Here is a 17,950-nt window from a genome sequence, read left to right as displayed (position 1 = left end):
TTTGTGATCTTGACATACTCATATTGGAAAAAGCAAATACTGTCAAATTAATTGCCCACTTCTAGAATTCAGTTTCCTTTCTAGCTTCAAGTTCTTGTTAAATGAAAAACCAATACTCAGTTTATGAGGACAGACTGTTCAGAAGCAAATCAGAATAATGTATATTTTAAATTGAATAGACCTACGGAAAGCAGCAGTTGAATTTCTCATTTAAGCTTTTGTTGGTAGAATAATTCATTCGTTGGAAATGTCCCTAAAAAAGACATCTATAATTTTTTGATGATTGAATTACAGTGTTTTCTCTATTGTTTGAAGGTTTCAGTGACTATAATTTGTCAAGTGAGAAACTGAACAGTTTTTTAATACTAGTATAATCTACACTTCTCCTCAGGGAAAAAATTCTCTCCAGAGGGAGTTGTAGTTACATTTTACTAATATATTTTAAAGTCATTGGTTTTATTCATTCAGGCAAAACATTTAACTTGATAAGGGTAAGAACAAGAGTTTATGTTTATGTTACCAATTATTCTAGACAGTTCAAAATAGTCCTCTTCAGTGATAGGTATAAAAAAAATGTTAAGGATTGAAAAGTCAAGTTACTAATCAATGAAGAGGTAGTTGCTTTTTGTTACTGTTACTTGTGACTTCATCTTGCTTGTTTTTATTTCTCTATATATCATGTCAGTTGGTTGGAGATCAGCTTAGGAATTTTATTTATATAGAGAGCAAGTATGATTCAAGGTGTGGTATGAAATAAAAGTGAAAGGTAATTTCAGCAGATTAGGTCGACTAACAAAGTAATCTAAACTGGCAAACTTCTTGAAAGACTTAAATTGAATCCTCAGTGCAATCCTTGATTATCTGTGAATTTTAAGGAAAAATGATTAAGAATGTGAAAAGAATAGAGTTTAAAGGAAACTCACCCCTCAAGAATGGTTTGCTCCCCCCTCCCCCCCCCAAAAGTTACAGATTCAAAACTAAGCAGAAATGTCTCTTGGACTTGGAAATGCCATTTTTTTCCCAGTAAGTTGTACAGGAAATGAGGTGGGAAAGCCCAGTTAAAACATGAACCTTTGAAATATTTTGCTTATAGCTGATGCTGTCCTGATGTAATATAGTCGTAAAATGACTGCTTTGGGAGCAAACATCTGGCACATGAGTCATAGCACTAAAGTAACAAGACTAGGGAAGCATTTTCATGATCTATTTTTAGATGTCTCCAATAGGCAATTTTAGTTGTTTTTAGTATAACCTGTTTTATTCACTATTGGCAAAAAGAATATTTGCATAATAGAATACAGACAGAATTCAAGAATGATGTGGGTGTTCTTTTCTCTCTTTTTTTCTTTGCCTTTAAAATGGTATGGTAATTTATTTGGGGACTCAGTGTTCTTTGTAATTATTTTTTTCTAGCCTACTAAAAAATTAGGTTGAGAGTCATACTTAATTGAATGAATGTGTTGGTTTTCCTTTATTGATGCAGGATCTTTTTTTTTAAATTTATTTTATTTAATTATTATTATTATTTTTAAAATTTATTTTGGCTGTGCTGGGTCTTCGTTTCTGTGCGAGGGCTTTCTCTAGTTGTGGCAAGTGGGGGCCACTCTTCATCACGGGGCGCGGGCCTCTCACTATCGCGGCCTCTCTTGTTGCGGAGCACAGGCTCCAGACGTGCAGGCTCAGTAGTTGTGGCTCACGGGCTTAGTTGCTCTGCGGCATGTGGGATCCTCCCAGACCAGGGCTTGAACCCGTGTCCCCTGCATTAGCAGGCAGATTCTCAACCACTGCGCCACCAGGGAAGCCCCGATGCAGGATCTTTTTTAAGTAATGATACACTGTTGTTTTGAAATGTTGAAATATACATTGTGTATGTGTGTGTGTTTATGAAATATAAAGATCCATTAATCCGTATCAGGCCAACTATTTTGAACTGTATTTCTAGAGGATCTTTTTTTACATAGTCAAATTCTGCCACTTAGACTTGACTTAGAACAAAAATACTCTATTTTTCCTATTCTTAATCAAAACTAAAGCTAAGAATTGTTTTTTCATTTTTTTCTTACTAAAATTGAATGGAACAGAGAATTATCAAAATAAATATATTTATAATTTTATATAGAAAGCTTATTTGAAAGATGGTTTTGATCTGGGATATAAAGTCTGAGTATATAAAATTTATAAAAAATAAAGTGTTTTTGTATTTCTTTGGAAATGTAAAAGGTTTAGAATCAGCATCTGATTTGGTTACTATATTTAAATATATTAATTTAAATCTTGATGCTTTGATCCCTATAAAGGGATATATGGGGAAACATTTGGGTGAGAAGGTCATTTTATTTATATTCTAAATGGATATAAATATTTGCTACATACTTATAGTGTCCTTGAAGATACTTATATATGTGTGTGTGTAAGAGTTTGCGCGCACACACAATATACATATTCCCTGTCCTCCAAGGCTTAATGGTTAATTGTATCGACAAGATGTACATTTATGATAAACAAGTTAACAATGCAATAAATGACCCAACGCAGTTTATAATTAAGTTCTGAAAGAAAAATATAATCAAATGCTATGGTTTCACAAGATCATTGGTGGGTTCAAGAAAACGTCATGAGGAATTAATCCGAGTCCTGAAGGAGAAGTTGGATTTGGAGAGGTGGAGACAAATGGGAATGCATTTTAGTTGACAAATATGGGATAGGCAAAGGCAGAGAGTAAGAATGAGGAATGAGGGTGCTGTATTTGGAGAGTAATCATTTTAACAGCCATTAAGGGTGTATATGTGCCAAGCACAGTTATTAACTCCATTTTGCTAAAGAGGAAGCTGAGAGGGAAGAGATTAAATCGCCCAAGGACATATGACTCTTCAGGGGTAAAGCTGGGTATCAAATCGTGTAACATGATATCAGAGACCTAAGAGTTGTTCTAGACTTGTGCTGTCTCAGACTGTAGCCAAGAGCCACATGTGCAGTGGAGCATTTGAAACACGTCTGGTCCAAACTGAGATGTGCTCTAAGTGTAAAATACATGTCAGATCTTGAAGTCTTAGGATCAAAGAAAACAATGTAAAATATCTCATGAATAACTTAATATTGATTACATATTGAAATAATGTTTTGGCTATATCATATTAAATAAAATGTATTATTAAAATTAATTTCACCTGTTTCTGCTTTTAAACTATGGCTACTAGTCAGTTTAAAATGGCATGTGTGGCTTGCATTTTATATTTATTGTACTGCTGCTAAGGACTGCCCACCAGTGAGTGAAGAGTCTAACTGAAGTGAAAGAACAGAAACAAGGGTGAGGGCAGGCAAAGGAAAAAGGAGATTAGATTGGCATTGAAATTTATCCTTGAAGCTAGAGTTCCTCAGAGCGTGATCCGTGGACGATCTGCCTCACGTTTTCAGAATGGGGTCAACCCTGAAACTTCAGTCATCCCTAATTCATTATTTTAGTCTCTTCCTTGCAGACATTTTAAGGCTACCTAGAGAGGGGAATCTGCAGAAGAGACTGTAACCCTGGTTTTACAAAGACAATGAACATGGATGCCATTTTCTTAATATTCTGATCAATGTTGCTGAATTGGACTTCAGCAAAATAAAGGATACAGGCAGTTGATGACAGTGTCATTTAAAGAATTGCTTTCTGGAGATTGGATGGTTGCTACTTATTTATTTAATATATGGAGGGGGAAAAAACGCTTAAAATTACCCCGTAACTTATAGCTTAGCCTTTGACTGAAGTGATTGCCACTTGGCTCATTAGGTGAACTAGGTAAATGCCAATACCAATGTGATTTGGCGATTTGTGGGGTCTTTGGAATGTTTACATTGGACCCTGACCACCCTAAAGAGTTGTATGTCCTGGTGTCCATACGCTATAGTACATTTTGTTAAGCTGACTTACCTCTTAAGTCATACCAGAGCTTGGCACTTTCAAATTACCCTGGCCGATAGGAGATTTTGATCTATTTATTCCAAGAGACAATCATAATTGGATAACAAAAAGTAAATTAGTTTTATTTCTTCATGAGTACATAGAAATTTATAGATCTTAAGGTTTTACAGTAGATGTTCCGTATTGACATTAAACAGTGCATAGTTCTCAAGTGATAGACACGTTGCTGTGATCATCAACAACCTTGATCAGTGATCAGTTAAAATACACTGATGATGATGTGGATTGAAGAATACCATCCCTCATAGAACTGAATAAAATTCAGGACTGCCTGAATAAAATTCTGTACATGAACGGCAACTTTATCAGACATTCAGCGGCTATTTTTTCAGTATAAACTTTTTTTTTTTTTTAAGAATGTGCTTGATCTGCTTGCATATTTTGAGGGCATAAGAAATAACCTTGGTAAAGTGCTGAGATTTTGACACTTTTTACCAGTCGACAATAATAGCTGTCAAATAGCAGCCTGCAAAACAGTATCAAATGATTTTCAACATAAGTCAGGAGGCTGCAAAATTTTTAGCACTGGCACTGAGTAGAAATAGCCACAAGGGTAGTACCAAATCTGCAGCTATTTCCGTTTTTGTTTTTTTTAATGTTTCCCATTTTTAGGTTGACTAGAATTTGGAATGCATTTTCTTACAGGATTATAAATAGAATTCTAGACCAGCCTTCAGAAACATCTTTAACCTATCTGAGTCAGTTCTGTTTCACCTTCCTTTGACCTCTGTTTGTACTGTGACCTCTTTGGGAAATGTATTCCTGTGATAGTGGGAGATGCCTGATCAAATTTTCTTTGTCTTGTTAATAGAAATTCCCCAGTCAGAGGGATTGAGGTATGGGTAAACTGTCATGAACACAAGTATTTTGTAAAAAGAAGGTATTTCTCAAGGTCTTTCTGGTCCCGATTGGATTGTTTTGAATTGCGCTGTCAGGAGATAACTGGGTCTCTGCAGGGGCAGGAAATCCAAATTCCTGCTGTCTTCTGTCGATCCTGTGAGTCATTTGTGAATTGAGTCAGGTACTTTTTATACCAATATGGAAGAGAAATAACACATTTTTCATAGTTTTCTTTTGTACAGCATTCAACAAGGTTATGTGCACAAACCAAGCTCTTTGAAGGCTTATTTGCTTTTGTATCTCCAGCACTTAATTAGCACAGGGCCCAACACAGAAGAGGTGCTGTGCTGTGTTTGTTGAATGAATGAATGAGTGAATGAATGAATAAATAAGTGAGTAGCTGACCTTTATGAAGTACTTTAAATGCTGCATGGTCTCCCAAAGATTTGTGGTAATTTGATAAATATTTTTATAGCAATTTTAACATTGAATTGTGGACCTTAGAGTGATAAGCTTTACTGGGTCTTTGCTTCTCACGAGAGAGAGCATTTTCTAGACGCGTATAAATGGGATGGCCTAGTTGCCATCAGCCCACAATAAGACAGTTGTTTTTGGTGCAGTGGAAAAATTAGCAGAATAAAGAGATTGCCTAACGGAATTAGATTGCCGAAGAGCAAACTGTAACTTTCCAAGTTACAAAAAAAATTTACAGGTCTGAATATCAAGGGAATACTTCCCCTTTAAAATAATAAATATCTTGCTTTTGACCTTATTTGCAAGCCCCGCTGTTTCCTAATCTTATCCTTCTTTATAAGCCGTAGGAGTAAGTATAGCAGAATACTTGCTAGCTTGGGCTTTGGAATTCAGGCAGACCTGAGTTCAAACCCCATTCTGCCACTTAATCCTCTGTCATCTTGGTAGAGTTACGTAAACGAGGTAATCTGTATTTCTCATTGTAAAAAGGGGGTGATAAAAGATCCTTGTCATGCTTATGTGAATTAATGTCTATAAAGCATTGAAGCATATAGAAATGCTGAATAATGTTACTTGCTATGTGATAACCCCTATCTGAAAATGGCATTTTTTTGCCTCTGCCTTTGAAAAGTTCCTAGCCACTTTTTAAAGACTTAGTTGAAGATGACTCCTCACTATATTTTTTCATCTCTGTCACTACCTCATCTGAGTTCCCATAGTATTCGATTACAGCACTCACCATGGCTGTTACATGTTTGTTTCTCTCCTACACTAGATCACAAATTCTTTCAAGAAAAGGAGTTCATATGTTTGTGGTTTTCTGTGTTTCTCCTACAGGGTTTGGCACATGGTATTTAACAGAACATTTGTTAAATTGTTTTGTTTTGTTTTGTTTTTTGCGGTACGCGGGCCTTCTTTCCTACTGTCAGCATCCTAGATAACAGGTTCAGTCCCATCTTTTAAGTTGATTCTTCCCCCAGAATTTTGAAGCTGATTGGTTTAAATACAGTATTTTATTTATATTTTGTAGTATTTTGATAGCTAAATCCTGATGACTAGCATTGAGAACTTATTATGTGTCAGGCACTGAGGACTTTCGTGTGCTGTCTGGTTTAAACTCTCACAGCAACCCCACTAGGTACTGTTGTTTTCCATGATGTTATGGTAAGAGAACTAAAACTTATAGGTACAGGGTAACTTGCTCCAGGTCGCAGAGCTGGTAAGTGCTGGATCCAGGATGTGAACCTAGGTAATCTGATTCTGGGGCCTAAACTTATAATTAGGCAACTGCCTGCTCTTTTCACATTTTGGGGGAACTTTTTTTTTTTAATTTAATTTGAGGTAATACATATAAAGTATACTGTTTGTTTCAGAGTAGTTCCTTTAAAAATTATAGTTTTATTCCTTCTCTTCTGATATGATGTGAGATAAATTCAAAGATAATTATATAAAAATGAGTAACACGAGCATTGTAAGGGATCATACTGTCCAAATCAATTTTGGGATTTTTAATTCCCCGTTGCAGTGTTGGTTGAACATCTTATTTTAATCCAAGAGAGTGTTCTCACATATAAGAAATCACAGAGTATCAGGAAAAGGTGGTGAATAGTAGACCTATCTGGTTTCAAAATTCAGTTTTCTTTATCTTTGATACCTTGTCTTATTAAAACACTTTTAAAGATATCTGTGTGGAATTTTAGGTATGTTTTTGGTCATTGTGTATATTTAACTTGTCTGATGTCTTAAGTAACAAATATTTGTCATTTTAAGATTCTTTTAAAGTCACGTTTGCAGTTTGATCTAAATGTAAATAAACTCGATGTCCAGTATCTTAAGGTCCAAATAACCTGCACACTTTTACATACATTTGGAAATTCAGGTCAAATGTTTCCCGGTTGTTATTACATAGAGCAAAATCCTGATCTAGTATAGTTTACCATTGTTTTCTTCCTTAATATGAACATTATATTTATATAATACTTATTATATATCAGGGGTTGATTCTATTATGTTTACAGGAAATGTTTTTAAAATATTTTAAGCTCTATATTTCATGTAAGCACTTTTCATCTTTTTCAAAATAGGTAAATCAAACTGGGAAGATGATGGTTGGGGAGCATGGGAAGAAACAGAGCCCCAAGAACCTGTAAGTCTTTGTAAACATGTGCATGCTTTTTGATAGCGGCATTTTCCTTTTGTAATGATGGTGACATATTTCAGTGTTAGGTTAACATTTTAAAATCAGGCAGGCCTGGTGTAGAGCTTTGTGAATTTGAAGTTTAGTCTGCATGTGATCAGAAACTGCACTATCTGATTTCTGGTTTTTAAAGCTCACCTTGGCTGCTTTATGGAATAGGGTGCCTCTCCTACTCATAAAGGTCATGTGTTGGTTTATTTTACAGTATTTCATTTTGATGTTCCACTGTTTCAGCTGCTTCTGGGTGACGTAGACAATGACAGCCTAGTTAGAATGTGTAAGTGTTATCAGGCCTCCTTTAAATCTGACCTGTAAAGTATGTTGTCTTCTCTTTATTGGCAAGGAGATCCTAAATCTGGGGATGACGCATCTTAACTGTTTCAGTTGAAAGCTGAAGTATGCTTCTGCTCATTCTGAAAACACATGAAATTACTTACATGTGGAATATTTTTTCATTCGGATAAAATTTGAATATTTACAAGTGGCCCTCAGGGATGAGGGAGGCTTGTTGTTCTCTTTGTCTTGACAGATTTGCCCACACTGTGGATTTGGCAAATGTGGCGAGTGAAACAGTATTGTTAGGCCTCGTTGACAACAATTCTGGGTGTAGCAATCATTCCTAACTGTTTGAACCCTTTACCCTGTCACAGTCTTTTGTACATGGTGAGGGTATTTGGAAGACAACAAAAGTGGGCCAGGACAGTGGGGTTCAGAGGTTATTCAGATGTTAAAGTCACCCTGCAGTGTTTAAGAGAGCTTCTTTGAATTTGGATCCTGTCCTCAAAACAAGACATCTTTGCCAAGGGAGCCTGTTTGGTGGGTGAGAACATAAATGGCACTGTGGCCAGGGAAAAGGGTATGACCTCTGCCTTACACTGCAGCATCATCCAGAACTTTCCATGTATAGGATCATTATGAAGTTTGGCTGAGAAACATGTTTTATACCAGGACTATTAAAAAGTTTACTAAGCTGAGGCAAAAGATTTCTGTTATTTCTGCTACCAGCTATGGTGATGAACAAGTCCAAAGGCACAGCCAGCTCCAGAGGCATGGCAAGAATCAGAGTTAACTTTTGGCAGATGTGTGAAACGCAGAAGTACACGCCCTAGTCAAGGTTAATAGGTGTAGCCACCTAGTCAGCATGGAGAGGGAACTTCGACTCTCTCTTGTCATGGACAGACAGCAAACTCAAAACCTGCCTTCCTTCAGAGTCCACCTGGCGGGCCTTGGCCACATTAAAGATGAGAGAGACCAGGACTGGAAAAAGCAGACTGTCGTAAAGTCAGTTTATGGTTGTGTCAGGGTGCTGTAACTGTCAAAACAATGATAGGCTTCTCTATCAATTGCCATTGGGTGGTGGTTACTGTGACCAGCAGAAGAAAGTAGGCTTTCATTCTTCATTAGTCTGGCATTAGAGACATGTTGTGTTCTGGTCCGTTTAGGCGGGCTGCAGTGGTGTGTCGGTGAACCACAGAGAAGGGTACCTAAGAGGAAAGTGCAGTAGCCACTGCCACCCACTGCCACCGAATGCCGACCTGAAGGCCAACTCGCTGCTACTGAGTCCAGCAGACAACTATAAAAACTTTAGGGTGCTTTTTATCCCCAGAAGTCTGTCAGCTCTTTGAGAGTAGTTTCTTATTTTTATGGCAAACGAGAGTAAAGGGCTTTTGTAATCATAGAGATTTAGTACCAGGGGTCTGGATAAGGCTTTTCTAAGGAAGGAGAAATCCTCTTTAATTTCGATTCTGAGGTGTCAGCTGTAATGAGGGCTTAGGGAAGAAAGCATATTCTAGTATCTGTTATCAGCAGTAGCCAGCCACGTCCAAGAAAGCAAGCGTCTGTGACACTGGTAGGCTTTGGAACTTTAAGGATGGCTTCTCTTATAGAAAAGGGCAAATGTCCTTCTCCTATAGATATTTCGTACCTGTGTTAGTCTGCTTGGCTGCCATAACAGAATACCACAGACTGGGTGGCTTGAACAACAGAAATTTATTTTCTCACCGTCCTGGAAGCTGGAAGCGCAAGATCAAGGTGCCATCAGGGTTGGTTTCTGGTGAGACTCCTCTTCCTGGCTTGCAGATGGCTGCATTCTTGCCGTGTCCTCACCTGGCCTTTCCCCTGTGCACGAAGACAGAGAGCCGGTTCTGGTGTCCCTTCCTCTTCTTAGAAGGATACCAGTCTATCAGAGGGCTGTGCCCTTATGACCTCTTTTAACCCTAATTAACCTCCTTAAAGGCCCCATCTTCAGATACAGTCACATTGGGGGGTTAGGGTTTCAACATGTGAAGTTTGGCTGCAGGATACAATTCAGTCCATAACAATGCCCCAAATAATGGATCCATGTCAGGCGTAACTTTTATGTGTACAAGTGCAATGAATAAGGTTAAGGAATTCCTCCTTGCCCGTGAGTAAATACACGAAAGGATTGAAAGGCAAACAGAATAGGCTTTCAAGACGGAAGAAAAGGCAAAACAAAGATCTTCCTCTGTACTGTATTTTAAGCTGACATCATGACAAAGGGGACCTGGCTGGGGGAAATGGGAAAAGAAGGTAGTTGTACTATAACGTCTACCTATTACTGATCCTATAACAAATAGTAAATCGAATTTTTGACAGTGTTGTAAGGGCTTTTAGTTGGGGTATAATTTTTTTGCTTTGGGAAAGAAGTGGTGTGTTGCTCAGCCTCATGCTATGAGGGGAATCTAGCCGGTTCGGGAAGAAGCTTGGTAGGGTTTAATTTAATTTTAACTGGCAAGGCAGATTTAATGAGCTTTCCTTCGTTGGTGTATTAAGACCAAAGGGTTGGAAGTATAGAATCGAGGATTTGTTTGACGGCGATTTCTGGAACAGGAAGCACAGAAGGTCCTGGGTTAAGGTCCTCAGTTAAGGTAGGCAGCATGGAAATTTTCCACTTAAGAGACACCTTAGGAATGTGTCCCATCTGTTTTACAGAAGGTGACATAATGCAGTTTACGGAGGCACTAATGATTTAGCAGATTAACAGGGAATGCAAAAAGCATGCTGGTCAGATCGAGGCCCCAGAGAAATGTTTGTTTACAGGCTGAGCAGTAGGAGACAGCATGACCTGATTAGAGCATTAGAGCATTAATAATCTGGGGTAATGCTGGAAAATATTTTGCCTTATTTTAGTGTCCTTAGACTGTGGTGCTATCTACCACGCAAGAGACGTAAGCAGTGGATTGGCCAGAGGCAGAAGGAGAGCACCCACCTTACGCTAAGGATGCGCCTGAGGCCCTCCTCCTGTGAGGGGATGGTGGCCGCAGAGGGTCCCTTTCCTCAGGTGGGCTCTCATCAGGACTTTGGACCTTGGACTATTAGAAACACTCATTTTGCCAGTGACTTTCCATGTTAACACAAGCTGGGTTTAGCCTAGTGCTTCTCAACTGGGGGTGATTTTACCCCTTAGGGGGCATTTGGCAATGTCTGGAGACATTTTTGTTTGTCACAACTTGGGGGAAGGCACATCTAAGTGGGTAGAGGCCAGGGAGGGATGCTGTGAAGCGTTTTACAATGCACAGGACAGCCCTTCAAACAAAGGATTGTCCACCCAAAATGTTAGTCTTGCTGGAGTTCAGAAGTCTTGGGCTCGCCCATGGCTTTCAGTATAACTCTCCCAGCTTTTCTTGCTGCCTTTACCTTTTTGTTCTCTAAAATTTCTTGGCCCCTTTTGGGGGCCTCAGAACTTTTGATCTTGTAAATCAGCCCTACCTCAATTTAAAAAAAGTTATTTAATAAATGAAAAAAAATAGCAGAGGGGGGTAAAAAAAACCCTTTGATCTTTATGGCCATGAGTTGGGTTTTCGTAGATACCGGTGGAGTGATTTGCTAGTGTGAAAAGTGCAGTTAAAGGATTGTTTGCCAGCCAGCAAAGGTGAGTGTAAGCTGTTCCCTGGTCTTTGGCCACAGACCAACCAGTATCCGGGCTCAGTCTTGGGGGCACTATTTATGCCTAAATATTTAAAAGTGACCTATTTTTAGTCTCACTATGCGGTCAGCCACCACTTTTCCTTGCTCTTGTTGACAGTTGTTCATTTTAGTTCAAGTCTGGACTCCTCAGGCATTCCTGTAGGGTAGCTCTGTCAGTTGGTTTTGGCTTGGTGATGGCTTCTGCCAGGGAGGGAGGGACAGTGGCTGACTGTGTGGGATGGGGGAAGGGATCTGGGGAGCTGCTTTCAACCAAGCCTCCCGACTTCAGCCGCATCTCTGCCCTCACTCCCAGGGGGAGCTGGCACCAACTCCTAAGCCTATTGGCAATCTTGCAGTGCAGCTGGGGTTGCTTCTCATCTTTCCTCGCCACCACTTTAGTGGGAGTTAGTTTTCCAGGGACTGTAAAATCAGTTACCACCTGTCCGTCTGCTTTCTAGCTCTCAAATTTTAGTGGCTTTTCTCCTCTCCTTCTTTTTGTCTGTACTTGAAACAAACTCTTCTACTGTTGTTTTTAGTGGGGTTGAGAGTGCTGGGGAAAGTGAGAGTAAAATTGATCTGTTTAATTCTCTCTTTACCTGAAACTCCATGTAGACTTCATTTTTACATATTGTTCTACCTCTTGCCTTTTACATTTAATGTAATATGGAGGTTTTTCTGTGTCTGCATATATAAATCATCTAGTTCTTATAAAGGAATACTAACTGTTACATTGTATAGATATACTATGATTTATTTAGCCACACCCCTGTTGAGGGACATTTTGTTTTTGTTTGTTCTTTGTCTTTTCTGTTTTCTATCACAGGAGATGCTGTAATCATCTTTATATCTACTATGCATCTTTGGTTACACATGCGTGTAGTGTCATGAATGAAAGTCAGACTGCCTGAATTTCTATCCTAACTCTGCCACTCAGTGACTGTTAAACCTTGGGCAAGTTACCTAACTTCTCTCAGTCCAGTTACGTCATTCCTAAAGTGGGACTAATAGGATTATTATAGGATTAAAATCACAGGATTATTAAGAGGATGAAATGAGACGTGCTTAGAATAGTACCTGGAACATACGTAGTATGTGCTCAATAAATGTTAGCCATTCTTATTTTTCCTTTAGAATAAATAACTAAACGTGGAATTGCTAAGGTTAAAAAGTGTGCATGTTTCAAATTTTAATAAAAATTGTTGAAGGGTGCTGCCAAAAGCCTGCCCCAGTGTGTATTCCAAACACAGTACATGAGAGTGCCTCCTTCTACTCTCTGTGTCACAGAAATGAAAACATCTCCGAGGTAATTGCTTTTTACCATTGTGCTCTATTTATTTTGTAAAAAATGAAATATATCTCTGTACCCATATTTTTATCAATACTGGGAAACTCAGAACTATGAGAGATGGGTATGTTTTCTTACAGAGGCCTGCTTTTCTCAGGTACTTTTTGAAATTGTTTGCCCCTAGTAGATTATCCAACTTTAATCTTTGCAAAATCAGAATGGTGTGAAATGCCATTTCAGTGTTTTAATTTGTACTTTTAAATTTATGAGTGAGGTTTGTCATCTTTTCAAGCTTTTCACTCAAATATTTTTTAGGAACGTGTACTGTTATCGTGTGTGTGTGAGCGCGTGTGTGTGTGTGTGTGTGTGTGTGGACACTAATAGCAATTTAAAGTCCATAGCATTTAATTTAACTATTAGCTCTATTCTGATTTATATTGGGTGCTAATTGATTCTTGTTTATTAGTCTTATTTGTCCAACTAGACAGTAAAGTTTTTGAGCAGGAATTGTTTGGTACTTTCTTATATCCCATGGTGCCTAGGGAGCACATAGATTTAGTATTTAATATTAAACAGTTGTTTCAAAAATAAAGAAGTATGCTTTTTAGTTTTGGTGTTTTATTGTAGTTATTTGTGAAATGAATTTTTTTGTGAGTAATGAATTTGTTTTGTAAAAATGACACGTTTATTACCGAAAATTCAGGTATTATAGAAAAATAAAAAGAGTAAGATAATCAACTTTCTAACACCTAAGGATAATCATCATTATTAACTTTAAGGGGTTATAAATGTAGGCATATTTGGTTGAGTGGTTGGATGAATGGGCCACACAGAAAATTCTCTAAAAATGGAGTCACATTATATATACAATTAAAAAATAAATAATAGCAGAATTAATCCTACTTGAATTGACAATTGAAATAAAACTGTAAGAGTTACTGAATTATCATTAACTTCCTCTAAGGTTAGGAAGAAAAATAATTTTAAAAATTGAGATTGAAGCCAGAGGGTTTTGTGACTAATTGTGTTTGTAATTTTTTTTTTCTTTGGGTTATCTGTAATCAAATTTGTAACCAGATTTAGAGCTCTTGCCTTGCCTCATTTTAATTTTGACAAGACCTTAAGATCTTTCACTTGAGAATTTTAGTCCCTGATCTGGAAAATGGCCGGGACCAGTACTTTTCATGCCATGTTAGAGAAAGCTCTAGGGCTCTGCAAAGGTGCTAGGTAGCTTCCTCATTTCTGCTTTTATCTATATCATGTATTAAGATATTGTATAAAATTTTGTTCGGGAATAAAAAGTCTTGCTACCTAAAAAAATGTTTGAGAAGCATTGGGTATTATATATGCTAATAGTAGACTAGAAAAAAGGAAAACTTACATGGCATTATTTACTTTTTTGTGTTTCAAAATTGCTGAAGCACTTATGTCTCTTTGTTTAGAAAGTGTAGCTGACTAGTTTATTTCTTTGCTTTAGGTAGTAAACTACTGAGAATTACAGTGAATATGCTGACAGACCCTTATTTATACTGGATTTTGCTGGCACCACTGTTACATGTACATGCCTGTGAAAGTTAGCACGATGACAGTGACAGTGATAATTGCAAACGACGGACTTATTAACTAAAATTGAAAGCTTTGAAAAATTACTGTGGGCTACTTCAGTGGTTCTCTAGTCATCACAGTAGCTGATACACCAGAAAACATTTGCCACTATGTTTACAGAGTGATAATTTACCAGCCCCCATGGTGGCCAGCTATAATTGAAAGGCTGGTTAAATTACTGCAGTTTTACCATCTGCTGCGTTGTGAAAGACTAATCGTTTGACAAATTTGTGGGCTTAAAATCGAAAGAAGTAAATTTTTAAAATATATATTTGTCACAGCCCTAGCGTTTAGAAAAGATTCCTTTTCATAACCCACACCAGTGGTTTCCATTATTTGTGCAGATTGAGAAAAAATTTTACTAGTCTCAAGGCAAAGAAAAATCCTTGAAGTTTAGGCCACACTAAAATAAAATTATACTTTCTCTCTTCCCACCCTGAAACAGGGTCTGTGTTTTATGGCTAATGGACGTATTTAATGTTACCTTTAGTAACTGGGTACGTGCTGGCTTTTGTGAAAAGCCGTGGTAGCCCCTGGTGATGCTGTTTTTGTTTTTTTTAATATCATGCCTCGCTGGGGAAATTAACGGCCTTGTCAGAGGACGGCATTATTTTAGGATCATTATCTTCAAGGGAGTTTTGTTCATGGCTGTGGGCCCCATTATTGTGTGGGAGGTTTTCAGAAAAATCTGATTGGTAGGCAGATGCCCTTATGGTAGAAAACAGTGATGAGCTTACATCTTATTGGCCAACGAGTGTGTGCTGAGACTTCCTGGCACATCCTTACTAGGCCTTTACAGCCCTCTTTCCTCCGTTTACTTTTTTAATCATTGAGGGGCACTCGTCTTTTAGTGTAGAAGCGGGGTAGAGCTTCTCGTCACCCCCTTCATTCTGAAAGCCCAGCAGCAGAGCAGAGTTAAAGGTGCCTTGGCAGTTTTCCTTATAGGGCCCAGCTTCCCAGGGCAGTGCAGTGTGGAAGCAGCACAGAGGTTGCCCAGGCAATTGAACCCCAGGGCCTGTGTCCAGATGCCTGTGTCCAAATCCCTGCTCGGTCTGTGTCATGTGGAGAAGTTACCTTGATCAGTCTCTGTTTCTCCATCTCAAAATGAGGGTAGTAGTAGAACCTTCCTTATAGAGTGACAGTGAGAATTAAGTAAGACTTATGTGTAAAGCATTGAACACAGTGTCTGGCACTTAGCAAGTGTTTGGCAGATGTTGCTGTGTACATCATCCAAATCACTGCCGTCCTTCCTGTCTCATTCCTGTCGAGTTAGGTGGCCAAACGCAAGCACACATCTGGGGCAAACGCTTCTTGACGGACCCACTGTCCTCTGCTTAGGCTGATGCCAAAGGATTTCCTTATGGTGAGAGGAGATTTCAAGTGACTGTGGCCTGATTTCTACCAAATTGCTTGGTTACAGTGTAGCAGACATTATAGAACCATTTAGGACATGTACTTTCCCATCCTTTTATTCTTTGTTTGCCTTTGTATATAGCATGTTGATTGTTGATGTACATCACCCAGATGTACCAAGGGATTTTTTTTTTTCTTTTTTGAGGACTTATTGAAAGAAATTTGATTTATGTAAGACTTCTTCTCCCACCTCCACTGCCAGTTGTTGTCAATTTGTAAATTTGCTTTATGCTTTTCTGATAACATTTACACTGCTTGGGGAAAAATAACTAAACCCATGGAGAAATAACAAAAATCTACCACTGTGTATAATTTTAAGGATATCACTTGTTTTTAGTTGTGTCGTTAGCAGCCTTTTATCTTATTGAACCTGATACGCTGAATGTTGTGCCTTTGGAATTACATGTGACCGGGAGCTGGTGGTCGTCCCACGCCCACCCCACTGTGGCTGTGGATCAGAAGAGCTGTTGAGCTCGTCTTCAGAGCACGCAGCCTTGCATTTCGTGACAAAAGCTAGCATCGTTCCCAAGTGGCAAGACTAAAACTGTAGCTCTAGAATTTTATGACACGTCAAATCCTAATGATGATATGATATAATAATATAGCATAACATATATACTACAAGCATGCCCCATTTCATTGCACTTTGCAGATATAGCTTTTTTTTTTTTTTGCAAATTGAAGGTTCGTGGTAACCTTGCCTCAAACAAATTATCGGTGCCATTTTCCAACGTTTGCCCACTTCATGTCTCTTTGTCACATTTTGGCGATTCTTGGACTATTTCAAACCCGCCACCAGCAAAAAAGATTATGACTTGCTGAAGGCTGAGATGATGGTTGGCATTTTTTATCAATAAAGTATTTTAAAATTACAGTATGTACATTTTTTAAGACGTAATGCTATTATTACACACTTATTAGACCACAGGATAGTGTAAACATAACTTTCATAGGCACTGGGGAATCAAAAAATTCACGTGACTCACTTTGTTGTGATATTTGCTTCATTGTGGAGGTCTGGAGCCAAACCCGCAACATCTCTGAGGTCTGCCTGTATAAGAGAATCATGTGAGCGTTTCCTAACCCGTTTTCACAATTGGTGTATGGAACTCCTGCTTGTATGCATCCAGCTTTGCCACGACAGACTAGGGGGGTCTGCTTTTAGTCCCACAGCTACAAGGAAAGATGGAGAGTTAGAGAGGACATAGAAAAGGAAATGCAGTGAAGAATGACAGAAGATATTGGTTTTCACCCCCTTTCCCCCCCATCATCAAGAGATGAAACCGGAATGCTGACCCATGTGAAGATTCTTTTTCTGGTTTCATGCTACTAAAAATGTACATTTATGAGATGGCTCAGCAGGGTTGGGGATGTAACTAGTCATTGTGGAGTAGTGTCTCTGAATTTGCTTCTGTGTAAGTGATATCGGTTTCTTGTGCTTTTATCTTGGTTAGTACTTATGTGGCAAAATTCATGTTTGCTCTGGGATCACTTGTAGTCCATTTGCTGGGTTGGTGGCAGACGGAGCATGATCATAATTTGACATTGAGTTCTAGGCCCAACTAAGGGAGTAGTACTCTGTCCCTTTTTATATATAACTTGTACCTGCCATGGATCTGTCAGCCAGAATCTTGAAATGTTAAATCGTAATATTACTTAAGGAAAAACATAAGATACTATTACTTAAGGATACGTTACTTAGGATACTAACTTTGAATCAATTGCTCATTGTCGTACAGTTTCATGTGCAAGAATAAATATTAGGTTATTCAAATATCTTTGTGACTACAAGTAAGGAGAAATTGGAACGCTATTATTTCCTCATTTTTACCATTAGAGCTGTGCTGCATGTGGAGTTGAGTCATAGAAAGCATAGAAGGCTTCTAGTCTAGCATGGGAGAAATGCAATCCCAGCATAAACAGAGGATAGTAAGAGTTTTCATTGCAATAAGTTCGAAAGACGGTAGAAGTCAGAGGAGGATGGAATTGTGATAGGAACTGGAACTTGAGATGGACAGACAGAAGAGAGAGGGAAGAGTATTTCTAAAGGAATGCTTAAAGGAATGCCTCAAGAATATGCTGGCTCCCATGTTCAAGTATGGTTCTTCATGGCTCTAAGTCGGTTCACAGAACCACAGAAAGACTAGCCTGGTATATAGTGATAAGTAATAGGGAAGTTCTTTTTGAGAAGGACTTTTCATTGACTGAGACTAGAGTCAAGTCCCAAGGGGAGCCAGGCTTCTCA

General features: G+C 38.4%; 1 protein-coding gene across 1 annotated transcript in view; it reads left to right on the top strand.

The window, feature by feature from the left end:
• Positions 1-17,950, top strand: part of RAB3GAP2 (RAB3 GTPase activating non-catalytic protein subunit 2) — an 89,736-nt gene that overhangs the window by 10,794 nt on the left and 60,992 nt on the right. The window contains exon 2 of the mRNA XM_030868336.2: positions 7,363-7,424. Within this exon, the coding sequence (XP_030724196.1) occupies positions 7,363-7,424 (62 nt within the window). The remainder of the gene's footprint in view (positions 1-7,362; positions 7,425-17,950) is intronic.

This window comes from Globicephala melas, chromosome 1 (assembly GCF_963455315.2).
Source record: "Globicephala melas chromosome 1, mGloMel1.2, whole genome shotgun sequence".
NCBI lineage: Eukaryota > Metazoa > Chordata > Mammalia > Artiodactyla > Delphinidae > Globicephala > Globicephala melas.
Note: the sequence above shows the minus strand (reverse complement) of the source record. Positions and strands in the feature narration are given on the sequence as shown.